General features: G+C 41.5%; 2 protein-coding genes across 7 annotated transcripts in view; both read right to left on the reverse strand.

Moving 5' to 3' along the window:
- Window positions 1-7,036: 7,036 nt before the first annotated feature.
- Window positions 7,037-10,153, reverse strand: edn1 (endothelin 1). The gene is made up of 5 exons (XM_067495557.1): window positions 9,901-10,153; window positions 9,485-9,635; window positions 9,013-9,162; window positions 8,670-8,759; window positions 7,037-8,060 (listed from the first exon to the last, which is right to left on the reverse strand). Exons 1-5 carry the CDS (start codon window positions 9,959-9,961, stop codon window positions 7,922-7,924), a joined length of 591 nt encoding a protein of 196 aa, XP_067351658.1. The 5' UTR covers window positions 9,962-10,153; the 3' UTR covers window positions 7,037-7,921.
- Window positions 10,154-13,474: 3,321 nt separating this feature from the next.
- The window catches only part of hivep1 (HIVEP zinc finger 1), a 51,893-nt gene continuing 47,685 nt past the window's right edge, over window positions 13,475-17,682 (reverse strand). For all 6 annotated transcript variants that reach the window (XM_067495607.1, XM_067495580.1, XM_067495598.1 and 3 more), the window contains 5 exons: window positions 17,495-17,628; window positions 17,207-17,382; window positions 16,561-16,662; window positions 15,497-16,029; window positions 13,475-15,228 (listed from right to left, as the gene is read on the reverse strand). In XM_067495607.1, coding sequence (XP_067351708.1) covers window positions 14,116-15,228; window positions 15,497-16,029; window positions 16,561-16,662; window positions 17,207-17,382; window positions 17,495-17,628 — 2,058 coding nt within the window. In that variant the 3' untranslated portion in view covers window positions 13,475-14,115. The remainder of the gene's footprint in view (window positions 15,229-15,496; window positions 16,030-16,560; window positions 16,663-17,206; window positions 17,383-17,494; window positions 17,629-17,682) is intronic.

The raw sequence follows: 17,682 nt of genomic DNA on the forward strand, positions 1-17,682 counted from the left end.
GTCCATGACCGGCGGAAATTATTGTGCAGTGAATTTCCACATCCAGACTGACTTTCTGAAAATATTTTGACATTTGATCTCGTGAGTAACCAGTCTGAAATCTCAATTGTGGCGTGTTTATTTTTAGATCTTGCTTTGTTTACCTACTTTCTTGGAAATACGCCTTTATTTTGTGTCTTTACTCGAAATGCTTTTCTACCCCACCATACTGCCCAGACATATCTCTGTTATCCACAGTCCTTCGTGTGATTGGGCCACAAGCCTCTAATGCAGCTGCACTGTCTGCATGGTCTGTATTTCCGCCGGTGCTGAGAGTGTGGTATTCAGTGTTTAGCAGGGACGTGTGTGGCCTCAGTGCAAACAGATGCTTTGGGAAATGGGACAAAGTCTCACAGTAGATATGTCTGGAATGTGTTTAAGTCAGAAAGAGAGAACAAGCAGAAGTTTTTTTATAAACAATCTTAAGAAAGGGTAATAGTTACAGTAATGTCCTGTTTATCGGTGATGTAATTAATTATTCTCTTGCAAAACGTATTAAGGATAATACCAAAGTTCATCATCTACAGCATGTTCATGGCGTGGGCCTAAACATATAAGTAAAGTCATCCATATAATAATTTTAGTGTTTGTGCTAATGTGCATTTTAAGATTATTAGGAATAATGTGACGACATAAGGCTGTATTACAGGGACAAATTCAGAATATATTAATGTTATTACCATAAGTACTGTTGTTTTTGTGAAGTTACATTCTGAAATCGAAGTTGTAAATGTTTGATTGGTTGTTATTAGTAGTTCCTAACCAGGGGGTTATGGCACTCAAAGGGTCGGGAATGGATAGGAAAAAAGAATAAACAATGCATAAAAGTATGATTATTAATTAGAAATGAGTAAAGATAAAGATTCTCACCATGAAGAAGCAGGGGTAAGGATCTTGCTTGGCTCACTGTTGTTTTATAGCTTTTACCTTTTTTACTTACTTCTAAATGGTAAACAAAATGTTTACATCCGGTTACTGATAGGTAGTAACTGACTCTAACCTTAAGTGTAAAAGTCATATACGTAAGTCAAGCAAAGAAAAACCCAATAAAACACTGAACCATTCCTTCAGGGCAAACTCAATCTTTTGTTGTATAACAATGACGGAAATCAGGTGGGGGAATTGGGGAGACCTGATTTGCCCAAGTAGATTTGTTCTAGAGAAACCACTTTCTCTGTTGGTAAACTGAGAGCAGGTTTCTAATCTGCTTTTACAGAGCGATGACGTCTCATTTTAAAATCAAAGTTTGACTAAACCTGTGCTCTGTACACTAGATGTTGCTATCCACCACATATCTTTTTCAAATCAAGACAGTTTGTGCAGTGGAAATGAGCTCTGTCCTCTTTTTCTTACTGCGTTGTCAGTCTTCCCTTAAAACACACAGACACAAAGCAAAAGAAAAAAGACTGTAAGCAGCGTCTTTTGTATTAGTAATAGGCTTCAAAATCTGTGAATTATGCTTCTAAAAGGAGTTTGATGTAAAAGAGAACTCTGCTTAATGTAGACGCAGATTCGTGTTAACCAGCTTACTTACTTGCGTGCAAACCTGTTCCCTGATTATCGTGTTACTTGGCATCTTTGAGTAACCTGGTACAGTAACTTACAGTAAGTGCATATAACCAGAGGCAATGTTTTGCAGATCACCCTGGAAACTATCAAATTTAAATGTGAGCTGTGGCCTTGTCAATAAGGGCTCACCTATAGGTATCCTGGATCATTCCTGTAAATGCACTTTGCACAGACCTGTTGTCCTGCACCGCTCCTCGCTTCAAAGAATTTAGATGTTTATGTCCCGGGTTGCATCAACGTTGAACCAGTGCACACATGCGGACAGTTTTCTCATTCCTGAGAGGTCCCGTATTTATAGAACAAGCTCAGAGGTTTGTCCCATATTGTTGTTTCTCCTTTATTTCCCACCTCAGGATGGGATTAAATCTCTGACCTGCCACTGAACTACATCAATCCATCTAAACACATCAAATATATTGGCTTCCTGTAATAACAATGTACTTTATTCCATAATTCTGCGTCTCCAGTGCTGAACACTGACATAATGGTGGTCAGATGTTGGTGCTACCTGTTGCAACAAAGGTTTGGAGAATGTTTCAACCAACAGATATGTATTGTGATTAGCCCAAGATTTTCAGTCACTTTTTGAGAACTTCCCTTGGTTTTTTAAATTGTTTTCAGGAGATTGCATGAACATAACTGTGGAAAAACACAGCTGTATTTATAATGCTATAGAAATATCTCCGGAGATATTTGGAGGACTAGTGCAGAGTTGAATTATATTGTGCATTGGCGTGTGTTACTGTTTTGGCTGAGACTGCTGTTAGATCCAACAACTTATTTTTTTCTTGTTGTTGACAATAGAGGGGAATGTAGAATTCCAAGCCCTAACATGAACAATCATCTTGGCAGGACCGTATACAATGAAAAGTGGAGCTAAAGGGGATGGTGATGGAGTATATAAAAAGACCTGACACAATGAGTGTAACCCAGAAGTTTATCACTTGGCAGCTATCCTGCGAAAACAACAACCCGAGCCCTTGGTGCTGTTGGCAGAACAGGCTAATTTGAGATGGATGGCAGAAGCTCTCTGAACACCCGGGTCATTTACCTCTTATTACAGATGGAGTTCAGTTTGTTGCTAAAGGAGTAGTTTGGTACTACACTGTAAGTAAAGAGGTATATGCAAACAAAGCCCACAACATTTTTGGAAAACACCTATTTACTTTTTTGTAATGGTGTGATGAGAAACCTTTTTATCAGCTTAGATTGAAAATGCCGTGAAACACCTGAATCAAGTTTAAAAAAAAACAAAAAAAACAAAACCTCATTAACCCCACCAGCTTAGCATTAGTCCTTATGCACAGATAAAACAAATGGAACTGTGTTGTGTATTTTTACCACTTTAAACAAAATCATGTTAGCCGTTTCTCCCAATGCTAAGCTACTGTCTACAGGAACCCACTTACAGAGTGGGGTTTTCCTTTCATATTTTAAAGGACTTGGCAAAATGAAAAACGAGGTGAGGCATTGATCTCCGATGAAATGTCTTTTATTGAAGTGATTTGCAAACAAAAGAAAAGGCTTCATCACTTCATGCGCACCATCAGTGTCTATCAACATTTACTTTACAAATCCTTCACAAGGGATTTCCATCATGTGTTGAGAGAGGGCAGGTAAGAAAAATAGAGTAAGATGGAATAAAAGCTTCATCCAGCCAGGGTAATTGCATAGCAATGTAAACATGATGGCAATAGAGAGCCAAGCAAACAGCAACACAGATGGTCTTAATAATGTGTCACTTTGAATGCTACCGTGTGTATGTCCTCATTTTCTTATCTCTGCACATCCAAATAAGATCCATATCTGCCTGTTTGCACAGTCGTGGTGGGGCGTTTTCCACACTAGTGTAATGTTTATTCAGCACTTCATTGTATAAGGAAAGAAATATGGGTCAGAATTCTTAAGATACAAGGGACATTGTTATCAGTGTGGCATTGTTATTTAAATAAGACAACTTTGAAGCTGATTATTTCAATTTGAAATTATGTCTCAGTAAATCGAGCATCATCCATGCTAGCTTTGCAACAAGGCTGTACTTTAGCTACAATGATGCTTTGAGCTAAGTGCTAACATTGACATGCTACAGATTATGCACATGATGACTAGCGGTGCAATAATGTTGTTTTAGCATGCTACCATTTGCTAATTAGCGCTAAACAAAGTTAGGAATGTCATAAGCACCTTTGACCTTTCATCCTCTTGGGAGCATGAATGTATGAAATTTCATGCCCATACCTGCAATAGCTGGTGGGATATTTGTTTTTGGACCAAATTGGTGGACACATGGTAGACGGACATTGCCATTCCTAGAACTGTACTTTTAGATACACACACCCTGAGGGTTTTACTTATCAGTTGCTGATGAATGTTTAACAGGGTGAATAAGTCCTTCTGGAATGCTCTAAGACTAAAATACACGAAGAAAAAATGCAGATAATCACTTAAAGTGTCAAATAATTAGGCTTTATTGTATGTATGCATGCATGCAAGTTAAATTTTTTATGTAAAATGTATGTTGAATCTCTGAAATGTTTGACATCATCACAGTAATTTGGAAAGTAAGGTTCAGACTGTGACTAATTCCTGAAACTTGTGTATAATTTCTTGCATTCTGAACATTACTCATATTCACGTGTGTAGGGGGAAAGGGTGACAGCAGCCTGCCCCCCTCCCTACAGTAAAGTCAAATCAAACCAGGGAAGACCAGAGGCAAATGTGCAGACATAACTCATCCCAACATTCATGTCTGTCAGCAAAGGTAGGTACAAATTTTTTTTTTATATCTCAGGGATATTCCAGTAATACTTTTCAGTATTTGTTGTGATCCTGGCAGAGTGCGAGAGAGAGAGAGAGAGAGAGAGAAGCTGGGTGGGGAAAGACTGGCTGTGTGATTACAGGCAGACCAAAGTGCTGAGAGATACCTGCACAGATTTCACATAACCAGCTCTCTAAGAAGTGAGTCCTGTCTGCCCAGCTGTGATGACAAATAACATAGGCTGCCTGTTGCCACTTTGTCTGCTGAGAAGCAGACGCTAAAAAAGGCAACCTCATCCATCTGATTCCTGAATCCTGGGTTTGATTCATGCAGCCAGGGTAATTAATCCCCTCTGGTTGGTCTGCAGCAAGGTTTCGTGAGTTGCTTTGGCAAAGTGGGGAGTGTTAGTTGGAAAACAAGGCGTGTGGAGGTAGATTCGGGCGTTGGTCAGACGTCAGAAGTCGAGGCCATTCCTCCCCGCCCAGACGTTCTGTGTACAGAGTCCTATTGTTAGGCCCCCAAGCTCGAGAATTCCTGTTGAGTCGAGGAGATTCCTTGCTGTGTAATGGGCTATTATGTTAGCGTTCGCTCTATTCAATAGACTAATGATTTATGCCAAAAGCTTATGTCTTAGGGGAGTTCCTTGCATTGAGCTGCATAGCTCTGAGAGCAAATGCCATTGTGTTGCGTCTCAGGTCTATCAACGTGCTGTTAACCTCTTCAGCGTGCAGGTACGCAGAGGCGTCCGCTTTTAGCGCCGCTTCTCTGGAACTGACAGCTTAATAAAGTCATGACTGACTGATCTTGTAAAAAGCATTTAATGATTGTGAAGATAAGTAGGACAGAGCCAAGTCACAAGCAAACATGCAGCAGTCGTTTTGATAAAGGTAACCTGATAACAAGCTAAGTTTAGGCTTCAGTATGTTAAAAGGACTGTGGTGACATAGTTTTTCAAAAGATGTGTTGCAGAATAATATTGTCTGCAGTGATATGGATGTATTGTTGTTTATTACTAGTACTTGAGTTTTACTTTTCAATACCACATGACATATATTACATGCATAATGAGAACTTTTACTTTACTTTATAGATAGGTGCAGCTGTAGCTCAGTTGATCCCCGGTCCCTGCTATATGTTGAAGTGTCTGTGGGCAAGACACTGAACCCCTAACAGCCCATTTCCATCCCCAGCTGTGCAGTGTTGGTCCAAACCTGGTAGAAATTGGGGAGGGTTGCGTCAGGAAGGGCATCCGGCGTAAAAACCTGCCAGCTTTGCGCTCCTGAAGCTGCGGTTATGTGGCAAGTGCTCTAACCAATCAGCTATCCAGGTTGAATCCTTCCAGTTTCTTGTTAACTTGATGCCATTTTCACGGGTGCTGTGTTTGGCTGAATTGAGAAGTGTGCCTATATTGTGGGATTAAATCCATCTTTCCTGCATGTCTTAACTTTCTCTCTATTGTCATCAGTGTGTATCTACAGTCATACTGTGCCCCACAGCTTACGTGTCTTTAAAATTGTTTTGTAAACAAAGGTAGGTCTGTGTAGGAAATATGACAATGTATATTGTTATGAGTGGATTCTGCACACATGAGGACACAACAGCATTTCTTACAAGCCAGAGGCACCGAACAAACCTCGAATTTGTTTGTGAAATATGCAGGATAAATGAAGTTTTTGGCTTCATACAAGCATTTTCTCGGTGTTTGAAGATGTGAAAAACAAACAGCTCAATGTTTCAATGTTGTCCAGCTGTACTGGGTCACTATTAATGAGATTGTTTCGAGCAACAGTTGTGCTGTTTTTTAAAAATGAATTGCCTTAAATCATATAAGTTGCCATTTTTGTGATACCGACGATAGTGATGACTGGAAGTTGATTTATAAGCCGAAATCAAAGGCATTTGTGAAAGTCCCAAGAGGTTTGGGTTCATTTAAGGAAAAAACAAGACGTGCGAAGTCCCTAGAGGGGCAGAATGACTGCGGTCCCTGAAGGGTGTAAGGGACAGCAGCTGTAAATAATGGCCTTTATCTGCGGTAATCTTCAGAGGTGAGCGGAGCCCTGGGCAGGTAGTTAAGAGAATAACAAGCGTGACTCAGGGCTTTGTTCGGTGGCACAGAATCATTTTTCAGCAAAAGAGTGATAGGGTGAAGATATAAGTATTTTAAAACAAAGAAGATGATTACAGCGCTGAAAACAAGCAGAGTTGGATGTGTCTTTGAAATCCAAGCTGCTGAAAGAAACCTTAAATCCACTTTAATCTGATTCAGAAATTACAGCATATACACAGGTTTGGCACAGAGATGAAAGGACAGGATTAGGGGGGTTTTATTGCTTTTTGCCTCTTTGTCTTCCACATCAACACTGTTGGTATTTCATCTGAATGCACGTCTTTCTATACCGCTGTCTCTTACACTTGGACTCACTTGTTTTTTTCTTTCACTTTTACTTTTTGTATCTTTTTTACCAACTTTAAATCCTCCAAAAGTGAATGCCAGTGGATTTCGGGAAACCTCTGATTTGTAAAATTCAGAGATTCACTTAAGATTGAGAGCATTTTTGCCTGTCATGAAACTTGTGAAACACTAGTCCTCTAATTTAGTTTGCTTAGATCTAATCTATTGCATATGGGATACAGCACAGTGTATGAGACAAGAATGAAGGAGTAGATCTGTTTGTTTTAAATAACTGTGTAAAGATTTATTAAACTGTGGCCACAAGTTGGCACATATGTGAAAAAAAAAACACATTTCACAGAAATGACAAAATATGATGGACCTGTGTGACCATCATATTACAGTGTAAAAAAGAATAAATAAAACATTCATAAATTATGACAAATGTAAAGAAAAATCTTGTCAACAGTAAGAAAAACTCCTAGCAGCTACTGTTCTAGATACCTACAATGCCCCGTGACTTGGCATACAGGAGATGAGCTGCAACATATATGTAGTAGATGCTTTCAGTTTCAGTCAGCGAAAAAATATCTTGTGTAAAGCTATGGCATAAGGCCATAATCCGTTCTGTAAAAGCATAATCTGCATTTGCAACTGTGTGCAAGAAAAAGAATAGTTTGAAATATAAGTAGAACTGCCTCTTCAGTGTACAGCCTTGTTTCTATTTTCAAAAGAATTCATGTTAATTCCTCCCAGTAAAGTCAAGTTTTTGAAATGTTTACTGTGTTGTTGTTTTTTTTTTTAATTCCAAAGGAGTGACTGAGTCTGACCATGACATCTGAAACGATGAGTGAATGTCGCAGACCAGGTCCTCTGTTCAGCTTATCTGCTATCACCTGAGCTCCTTATATTGTCTCTGACCTCGTCCATCTGTCTCAAGTGCAACAAACTCCAGTTGTAAATGTTCTGTGCTCTGCTGCAGACACTTCAATGCAGCACAGCCAGTGTGGGGTTCACTTGGTGGCCTTCTGCTGGCTTCCCAGTGCCTTCCTGAAGGGCTGCTGCACAGGACCTCCCCACTGGAAGATGGTGTTAGAGAAGGGCCCCAGGTATGGAACCCTTTCCCCATCTGTTTGACAAGGTGTGGAGGTTATCTCTCATCTCTAGGAGGCCGTACTCTCTCCCTCCCATTCTCTCGCCCTGTGGTGTTGTCTCACCCTCCACTTCTCAAGCAGCAGGCGGGTTTTCAATGCAGCCTTGAGCAGTGGAGGAAACACCCGTTTCTTGTTGTCGCTCTTCCTCCTGCAGACAAAGGCAGAAAGCAGTCACACGTCTGAACAGACCATCTCCCAGGTTGTGTAAAACGTAAACTTATATCCTGGTGGATTTGCACTGTCAGTCACTGACATTCACACCTCTAAGTAAGCCAAGTATCATGCAGGACCCAAAATTGATTGGTATGAGAATAAAAGGTTTATGTTTCCAATTATGAATGTGTCAAAGTGCAGACACATGGCAGCATTTGAATCAACATTTGAATTTGAAACATGATGATACATGAGTGCAGCTCTGGCAAAGAGAGACTCTGTTCCTCTCATAAGTCACTGCTTAGTGAGGGGAAATGATGCAGCATACTTCAGCTAAACTCCATTAGACCTTAGAGGTTTTAAGGAATTCATGACGCTCAGTCATTATAATGTATAGAGGATTCCTTCATTGATCTCAAAATATGTCTCTAAACCAGTTTGTCTCTCTTAGGCTCACCAGGTTTCCAGCATGCTAAAATGCTGGGCCCTGTCCTCTTGCAATATACCGGAGTGTTGCGTGAGGTTATAATTGCCGTGTCCATTTATCTTGCAAATAGACTTTGAGGTATTCGGCCACATTCCCGTTCTGAGCGGGTTGTCTTACCTCTTAATCCTGCCCGTGTCAGCTGCCAGCTTGTGTTTGCACTGCGCCTCGGCGCAGGCATCGCCCTCGGCAGAGTGCGATGTCTCATACCTGTAAGTGAAAGCGCACATGATGGGAGTAGGATCACTTTTTCAATCATTCATCCAGTAGTTTCGACACATTTAGATCCAATCGAGACTCCAGACTTGTTCACACATGCGATTAAAAACAAGCACAAAAAAAAATAAATGATGGACTCGGGCGTTTTCTAGTATCACTGACAGTAAAGATGACAAATGCTTGTTATTGCTTTTTCCGTTTAACACTTATGTTTTGAAGCTATTACAAAATGCAAACTACCAACCTGAGGTTGTTTCCCCCCCGGCAGAAGCTTCTGCAGGTTTTGTCGTCCTCGCGGAGACACCGACAGCGAGGTCCGCTCCTGGTTGCCATGGAGTCCGCGACCGCGCGCTTTGTCCTGGGAGCGCTGCCCAGTCCGTAGGAGACCACGCGCCTGGATAGAACGTGACAGTTAGCAACAATCAACCGTAAAGACTGAAATGAACGGGGGAAGTATTGTTGTGTAAAAAATAGCGTGGTGTGCGACGATAGTGTGCGTTTAAATGAGCCTTTTTACTTCAAAAGTGTTGCAAATTAAATCCACCGATTTGGAAAAAGTAGGTCGATCATATTTTATTATTGGTTATACCTCGAAAGTTATGTTTAGTTTCGCTTAAATGTCCTTTTTTTTTGCCGAAAATAAAACCCTCGACCCTTCACGAACGCAACTAAAGAAGGCAAATAGCTGTTAGCACTGCACTTAACTGACTACTTACTCAGGTGTGTTGACCCAGATGATGTCCAGGTGGCAGAAATAGACGCACTCCTTGTCCAGGAAAGTGGCGCAGGAGCAGCGTTTGGTCCGCACATGGCGCCCCTCGGTGACGGGGGGAGCGGTGGATTTGGAACCAGCAGGTGCTGATAAGACTGTAAAACAAAAACATCATCGGTATTACAATAAAGAGTAGATAAACTTTGGCTAAAAAAAATAAAATAAAAACAGGAAAGAAACGATTGGACATGTGTGTACAAACTGCGTTTGTCACGCACAGACAGGTGGATTTAAACATTAAAAACTGCAAAATGATTTGCCAAACGATTTGTCATTATTTATATAATTCCCACATATTTGTTGGTTTATGCTTAAAAATATGGTCATTAACTGCTTTTAAGAAGACAAGCAAAAAGTTACCTGTGCTCAAAATCCCCGGGTACATCACTGATAACACGGAAATCAAAACGTATATATCCATTTTCCAGACTCCTCTAAGGCAAAATTACTGCTCGAGTTTATAATCAATAATTCCCCAGAAGTGGCAAAATAATCATCCGCTGTATCCCTGCTTTGCAAGATGTTGTTCAGTGATCGGCCGTAAAGATTTACGCTGGAGCGCCCAGGCGTCGGTCTAGAGACTCAGTGTGTCAGTGTGGTCCCACATCTGCAGCCCTTTGACTTTATACAAGTGCGTCCCACCTCCCCTCCCTCCCCCCCCCCCCCCCCCCCTCATCGCGCGGTTGAGTTCTGCTTGGCTTGAGTCCAGACGCTGACATTGTTAGTGGTCGGTCGATGATAAGAGGCAGTGCAGGTCAGGACTTTGGGGATATCTTGGTACCGAGGTATTAGATAGTGCGGGGGGGGATTGGGAGGTGTGGATGTGGCGTTGCAGCTGGGAGACAGCAGGTGGCAGTCAGCCGTCAGGAATTCTCTTTTCTCAGGTTTCACGGTGAGCTGGGTTGAGACTGGACTCAATTTATTTGAAATTTAGCATAATGTGAAATCGGGGTTTAGAGTCTAAACATTAAGTTTTCACTTGACTAAAGTTTTACTTAAGTAGACATTAAAAAAAGAGAGAGAGAGTTAAATGGATAGTACTTAATTAATCCCAGTGAGAAATGTTTGCTTTTAATTCATATAAATTCCATTCCATATTAATTAGAACAAGTATGTTGCTTTTAATTTTTGATGTGCCATCATTTCATAAATGGGACCCTTAACCTAAAATTTTGTACTTTATCCTTTAAAGGTGCAATCAAGCACTTTAGTAACACTTAATATGCTTTTGACAGCCGCCCTTGCCTGCCTGTGAGTCTCCATAGATAATTACAGTTAGAATAATTTCAGGACACATAGCCGACCAATTGAGATACGTCCCATGTTTTCTTCTCATCCATTCTTGATTCTTTTAATTGTAATTTTTTAAATAATATTATTAGACTGTTAAAGGATGCATGACCTGCAACTTAGACAGAGCTCCCTGACACTGAGCATTATGTTCCTCTCCAGAATGCCTTGATAATCTACTGATTTCATTGTACCCTACACATACTCAAGGCACATTGTGCAAAAACTCAATAACATAACCGGACCCGCTCCCTGTTTCACAGTAGGGGTGATGTTTGTATTTTATCTTCTGTGAACATGAAGCTGATGTGACCTACCAAGAAGATGTCATTTTGTTTAGTCTAAAGAACATTCTCGCAGGAGAAACATGCATTTTAGTAAGATCAGCCTTGTTTTTTATGCTTCTCTTTCAGCAGCGAGGCCTTCCTGGATCTACCGTGTAGCCCACATTCATTCAGAAGACAACATAAGACTTGACTGGACACTGTAGCACCTTGACCTTGGAGGTCAGCATGCATCTGTTTTGAATTAATTTTGTTTATTTTTTTATTTATTAATCTGTTCAATCTTTGCATTCCTCATACAGTTATGGGAACCTGGCCATGGTCCCATCACCTTGAATTTTATTTTCTTTTTTTTTTCCAACTGTGGTTATAGGAACATCATGGTGCTTGGAGAGGGTCATGTAACCTTTAGCTTAACATTTTCTTCCTAGGCTCCTCAGACAACTCTTTGATTTTCTCTTGCTCAAATATTCAAAGAAGTACTTTGATCCTTTGCATAATGTCGACACTCGTGATTGAAATGACATTAAATGCACTTCATGATCACAACTTCCAAAGAATACAGAAATATTGTTCAGGCCACTTTAAAAGAATAGATAAGGCAAACCAACACCATAGAAGTATCCATGACATGAGTTTTCATCCCTTTTGAAGATGCAACATGCATTGTTTCAGTTAATTTTACCCACTTCTGAACACTGCTGCAGACAGTGATGTTCCGTGGTTGATTGAAAAGCTCCCTGTTTGTCCTAAGGTTGTGATAGCCCTCTCCACAACTGCTATATTTTATTTATTTTATTACAACTGCTGTTTATATATTATTTTATTATAACAGTAGTTGAAAATTGACCTTGTTTGTATGTGCACATGAATATGCAGGCTTGCTTGAAAGTGGAAAAGTCTTAGGTAAAATATCCTGACATGCTGCAGCTCTGGGGCTTTTAATTGGTGACTGGTATTAAGAATTTCCACGGGCCAAGAGAACAGCTTATGCTGCTGGCAGAAGGAGAAGGAGCAAGTGCTAAAGTGTTTGTGTGGCCTTTCACATTCAGGACAGAGACAACCCAGTAGAGAACCACTAGAAGCAGACTTATGCTCCCTTTTAAAAATCGGATACACTTTAGCTCATGAATCCATCCAGCTGCCGTTACGTTGTGCAGGAATCAAGCAATGTGTAGTGAGAAAGCTTGAGTTGCTCATCTAGTGGGCATTTGCCATTTTTGTAAGGTCTCTGCACTAGCAGATCCCAAACTCTAGGGGTCTCTGTTTGCTCTGCTATAGCCTCCCCTTCAGGTTTCAGTCAGCCCTAGAAGAGGAGGGGGTAGGATGATGCGGTCTGTAATGTAGATGGATGAGTCACCTACTGAATGGGGTGGAACATTCACTGTAAAGCCTCTTGAGATGAGAGAGAAGTTTCCCTCATTGAGGCTATGTTTGCTATGCTTGGTTTGTTCCTCTGAGAGCTCTTTACTGTTGCTCTTCCTGTAGGTGTAAAATAAAACAAATATTTTTTTTAATTAAGTGCCACTTGTTTGATGGGCAAATGGAGATTTTTAATTAAGTGGTATCATCGTGTTAATGAGAGGATCATGAGGCAGCCTCCTGAGGATTGAATCGAAATGCTTTGTGTGGCAGTACATGTAACCCATTGTGAGATGTTAAAGGAGATTAAATAGTTTGACCATATGCTGCGTGAAATTCTTATATTATTTTGTAACCCAGGGCAGTAAAAAGGCAATTGTTGATTCTCTTGGGATCCATTAGAATGAGGGTAGCACTGCACAAACAGACATACTCATTAAATATTAATGGTGGTGGTAGAGGAGCTAAAGACGTACCAGTTGGCACAATTCCACAGAAGCAACCATATATTTTTACAGTTTCACCGTCATGCTAACACCTTTAATCATTCTATTTAGTTTGTACAAACTGAAATTATTTAACCTATTGCTTGGACTAACTAACCTTTAGACAATCGAATCACCTACATTGTCATTAGAGCAGGAATAAATTCATTACCAGTTTAAATAACCTGCCAGCTGCAGCCTCTCTGTGTGCAGATACCATCTTCTCCCTGTGCTTGTGTGGTCTTCCTCGGGGTTCTCCAGGTTCCTCCCACAGTGCAAAGAAATGCACGTTCGGTTAATTGGTTACTCTAAATTGCCTTAGGTGTGAATGTGAGTGCGAGTGGTCGTCTGCCTGTGTGTGTGTTTCTGTGTTGGCGCTGAGATAGACTGGCAACCTGTCCGGTGTGTACCCCGCCTCTCGCCAGCTGATAGCTGGGATATGCTCTAGTCCCCCACCCATCCACAACCCTGAACAGAATAAGCGGTTAAGATAATGTATTGATAGCCATATGCTTCTAGTGCTTAACTGACAGAATACAGTGAAGCTAGTTTAATGTTTGTAAACAAATGTTTACTGATACAATTAAGAATATTGATACAGCAATGTAAAGCTACCATAATGCACATACCTATGGACTTATGAATCATAATGGGCACTAGATGGATTATAATAAATAGTTGAACACAACATCTGTACACAGAAACATTGCCCTATAATCCATAGAAATGTACATATACCAGTACGACATTTATAATTCCATATATTTACGAATGACAAATCCTCCAAAATAAAATTGATATCTTCCATTGTTATACTTTTTTTTTTACTTCTACATTCTGAAATAAACACAAGCATCTACTGGATTTATAAGGAATTATGTACAAGATCAAAACAAACAAAAAAAAAAACTCCATAAAAGGCACAATTGTCTATACAACATGTACAAAACAAGTAATTGTCTGGAGCTGACAAAAGTAAAAATAAAATGATTGGTCATCATTATAATCATATGATTGCACATACAATATGAATGTCAGCATCTGTGCTTTGAAAGGAGATTTGCAAAGAAACAAACTCCCGAAAAGTGTTTTTAGTCTTACAAAGTGACAAGAATTACAAAAAGAGAACAAGAAGAGCTTTCCACTTGGGGGTTTTAGGTGGCAATGACCAATCTGTCTTCATCATCACTGGATACCTCATTACAGTCATCAATTACCTTCTGCCAGGTGGTCACTGGCAGTGGCCTTGGAGGTGCAAGATCACTAGGTCCCTCACCTGGTGAATCCTTATCACTGTCTGCCCGGGTCTCAGCAGCTGGTGATGGATGCTGCAGTGGAGAATTATCCCTTTTCATTTCAAAAGTCTGTGTGGGTTCTGCTCTGTTGCTGCCTCCATGGCTAAATTTACTCTCTGAGGTCAGCTCTGGAGAGCAGCTGACCTTCAAAGAGTCGGGTGGTGAGGCAGGCATGCAGCCTTGCAAAGTACCAAGCGCATGTTCACTTTGAGAGGGTTGTGCTCCTGGGCTTCCCTGCCTCTCAGAGGATCCAGGGAGAGGACTAAGCGTGGAAAGAGGGCTGAGAGAAGGAATGATGGCAGGAAGGGCAATGTTAACTATCTGCAGACCTGGGACATGTGTCTGGGGACCAGTGCTACTTTGGGAGGTGGGGCTAGCAGCTAAAACCTGTAGCCCGAGGGTGGCATTAAGGGTGAGCCCTTGCTGTTGTAGCAGCTGGGTAGACGCAAGGCCCGTGTTGGTCAGCCCCATGAGATTAAGTGTCTCCAGGCCCACTGGCTGTATTGTTTGAGCCTGCAGGCCAGTGACCTGACCCAGTGGGAAGCAAGGAACAACACTACTGATTGGTTCCTGGACCACAAGTGGCTGGGTCTGCAAGCCCTCTGGTTGCGGTGGAGTGTTGGGAGCTGGTAATGGGCTTGTGTTTCTATGAATAACACTTACGGCTGGGATAGTGAGTTGGACAGGGCCAGCCTGAATTGGTACAAAGGTGGAGTAAGCTGCCAGGCCAGCAGGTACCAGCTGGATCCCCCCAACCGGCACCATGCTGTATGAAGAGCGGGAAGGCTGCTGAGAGTGTAGGGGCAAGTGACTGAACAGGTGGGTCTGGGTCTCTGCTCCTGGCGTTTGGCATAGGCCTTGTGGGGGAAAGTGTACGGGCCCTTGTGAAACATAGGAGGAAGTCTGAGTGCTCCGGTCTACTGGTACGCCTGATTCACTGTTTGTCAGAGCAGGAGTATTGGAGGACGTGTCCTGTGAAAATAGAGAAACATTTTATATTAACTCTTTGTTCCTTTTTCTATTGTGGCACAGTCCTGGAAATTTAAAGCAGTTAATATGAAATAAGGTTTGGATCAAGCCACAAAACCTAATTAGAACTATTCACCTGGTTTCAGAGCATTCACAGGAGCTGTGTAGAAGTGCCTCGCATGCAGGATTCAGTTTATGGATATGGGTAGGAAAAAAGGAAGGCAGGCAGGGAAGGGTGGAGGGACACACAATGAGAATACACAGGTCTCACCTGGCCTAGCTTGGTGGCCTTGCCTGGCACTGGGGGGCTAGGGGGCACGTCAAAGTCTGGGTAGTCGATGGACATCTGCCTGCATGGTGACACTGGGCTCATCATGTGCACTGACTCTGTGTCTGAGGTACAGGACTCTGATGTAGTGGCAACAGGTGGAAGAGAGTTTGGGAAAGGCATTGGGCTGTAGCAGGCTCCAGAAATGGATATCTGCTTGCTCAGGGACATAGGGCCCATCATGGAGACAGATTCTGAGTCCGATGTGTGGGTCTCAGGAGCTGGATGCCCGGACAGTGGGAGGGAGACTGCGCTAATTGACATCTGGGCTAGGAGGGCACTAGGAGGGACTTCAGCTTCTTTGGAAGGAATGTGCTGCGGGCTGGCCGACACAGAAGGGTTGGTAGAAAGGCCAGACTCTGCCTGGCTATCCTCCTCTTCCTCCTCGTTGTCATCATTCTCCTCATCATCTGGACCATCAGAATCATCACCATCTGAATCTTGACGATCAGCACTGCTCATCTGACTACGGTCTCCTGTAGATATGACAAAATATGTTAGAATAGAAATAGACATTCTTCTGTTATGGTATGCAGCGGAACACATGACTCATCGACTTAGTATAAAAATATAGTCTCTGATGGTATGTAAGCACTTAATTCATGAAGGTTTAAGTTTCACACCCTGGACCAACTCATACCCCTGAGCTCCATCATAGGCAGAGAAGGAAAAACAAATATGCTCTTAGAAACTAGGACCATAGAAAGCTTTCAGGCAGCTTTTTTATTTCTAAAATTAGACACAGCAATTTCCTCTTTCTAAACGCTGTGCACGCCGCCCACACGTGCTTTCAGTTAACAGAGGAAGAAGCTGCATTTAGAATTTCTAATTAGACCATAGCAAAGCTATTGATCAACACAGCAACAGAGCGCTATTACATATGTAACAATATGCTTTAATAAAGCCCTGAATTTATTAAGAAATTGTTCATTTTGTCTGAGAAGCTAGGACACAGTGATATTGCTGTATTTCTCCCTAGACGAAGGATGAGCACTGAAGCACTGTACCAGAGTCTTCTGCATCTTGATCGTCTATAAGACCCTCAGGCACCCCCATCTCCATGCATTTCTTACTGTGGGCCTTTGATTTCATGTGCTTGGTCAGATTTCCTGCAAGAAAAAAGAGGCAGTGAGGTCTCACGGTGGGTAGAGCTTGAACAATAGCACAGAAGGAGTTTATGTAAGAGAATGCGGTCTTCGGGCAAGCTGTACATAAAGGGTGAGTAACTGATAAAGACATTTTTAAATGAGAGTGGGTTGCTCTGACACCAAGTACTGTTCTGCAGTGTTGCGTGGGTAGGCAAGTTTGATAAGGACTGGTGATTCATACTGTCTTGGTTTAAGAGGTGGTGAAACAAATCTTTAATTTGATAGCTTTAACGGACAAAGCAGACTATGACAGTTCAAGTCTAGTAAAATTATACAGTCTCAATAGTAAATGGTGGGAAAAAATAATTGCACATTCAGGTCATGGAATTTGGAAGGTAGGGTTTCTGGAAAATCCTGAGTTTGATAAATTCCACAGATAATTAGATGAAGTACATTCAATAGGATTAATACATGTAAATGTATTTTTTCTGTAATTTGTTCCAAGGGCAAAAGCATTTTTATCATATATTGCCATATGTAAACAAGAAAAGAAGTGGGCTCTAACCTTTTGTCTTGAAGGAGAAGTTACAGTGGACGCAGTGGTATGGCCGGACGTCAGAATGAGTGCGGATGTGTTTGCGCAGCATGCTGGGCTTCTTACAACGGATCCCACATTCCTCACAGATGTATTTACCACGTCCACGCCCACGGACGTAAACATACTCCTCATTAGATTTGTATCTGTTTGCAATAAAAGCATGGGAAACATAAAACACACAAAACCAAGGACATTTGAAATTGATCTTTAATTTAATATTAATTAATGGATCACAACAATTATTTTGACTCTTACCCTCCATCGAATATTTTCACACGCCTTGGTTCTGTTTTAGATGCCAGGTCCTTGTCTGAGTCATTGCTAGCTTGGGTCTCTGGTGGTCCTTTACTTCTGGTTTCAACTGATACCGATTTCTGGGTTATTGGCATCTGTATAAGGAAAAGGGAATTGACGTGGCTTTAGACTTAATTCAAGAAAAAAGG

Source organism: Channa argus, chromosome 1, assembly GCF_033026475.1.
Source record: "Channa argus isolate prfri chromosome 1, Channa argus male v1.0, whole genome shotgun sequence".
Classification (NCBI taxonomy): domain Eukaryota; kingdom Metazoa; phylum Chordata; class Actinopteri; order Anabantiformes; family Channidae; genus Channa; species Channa argus.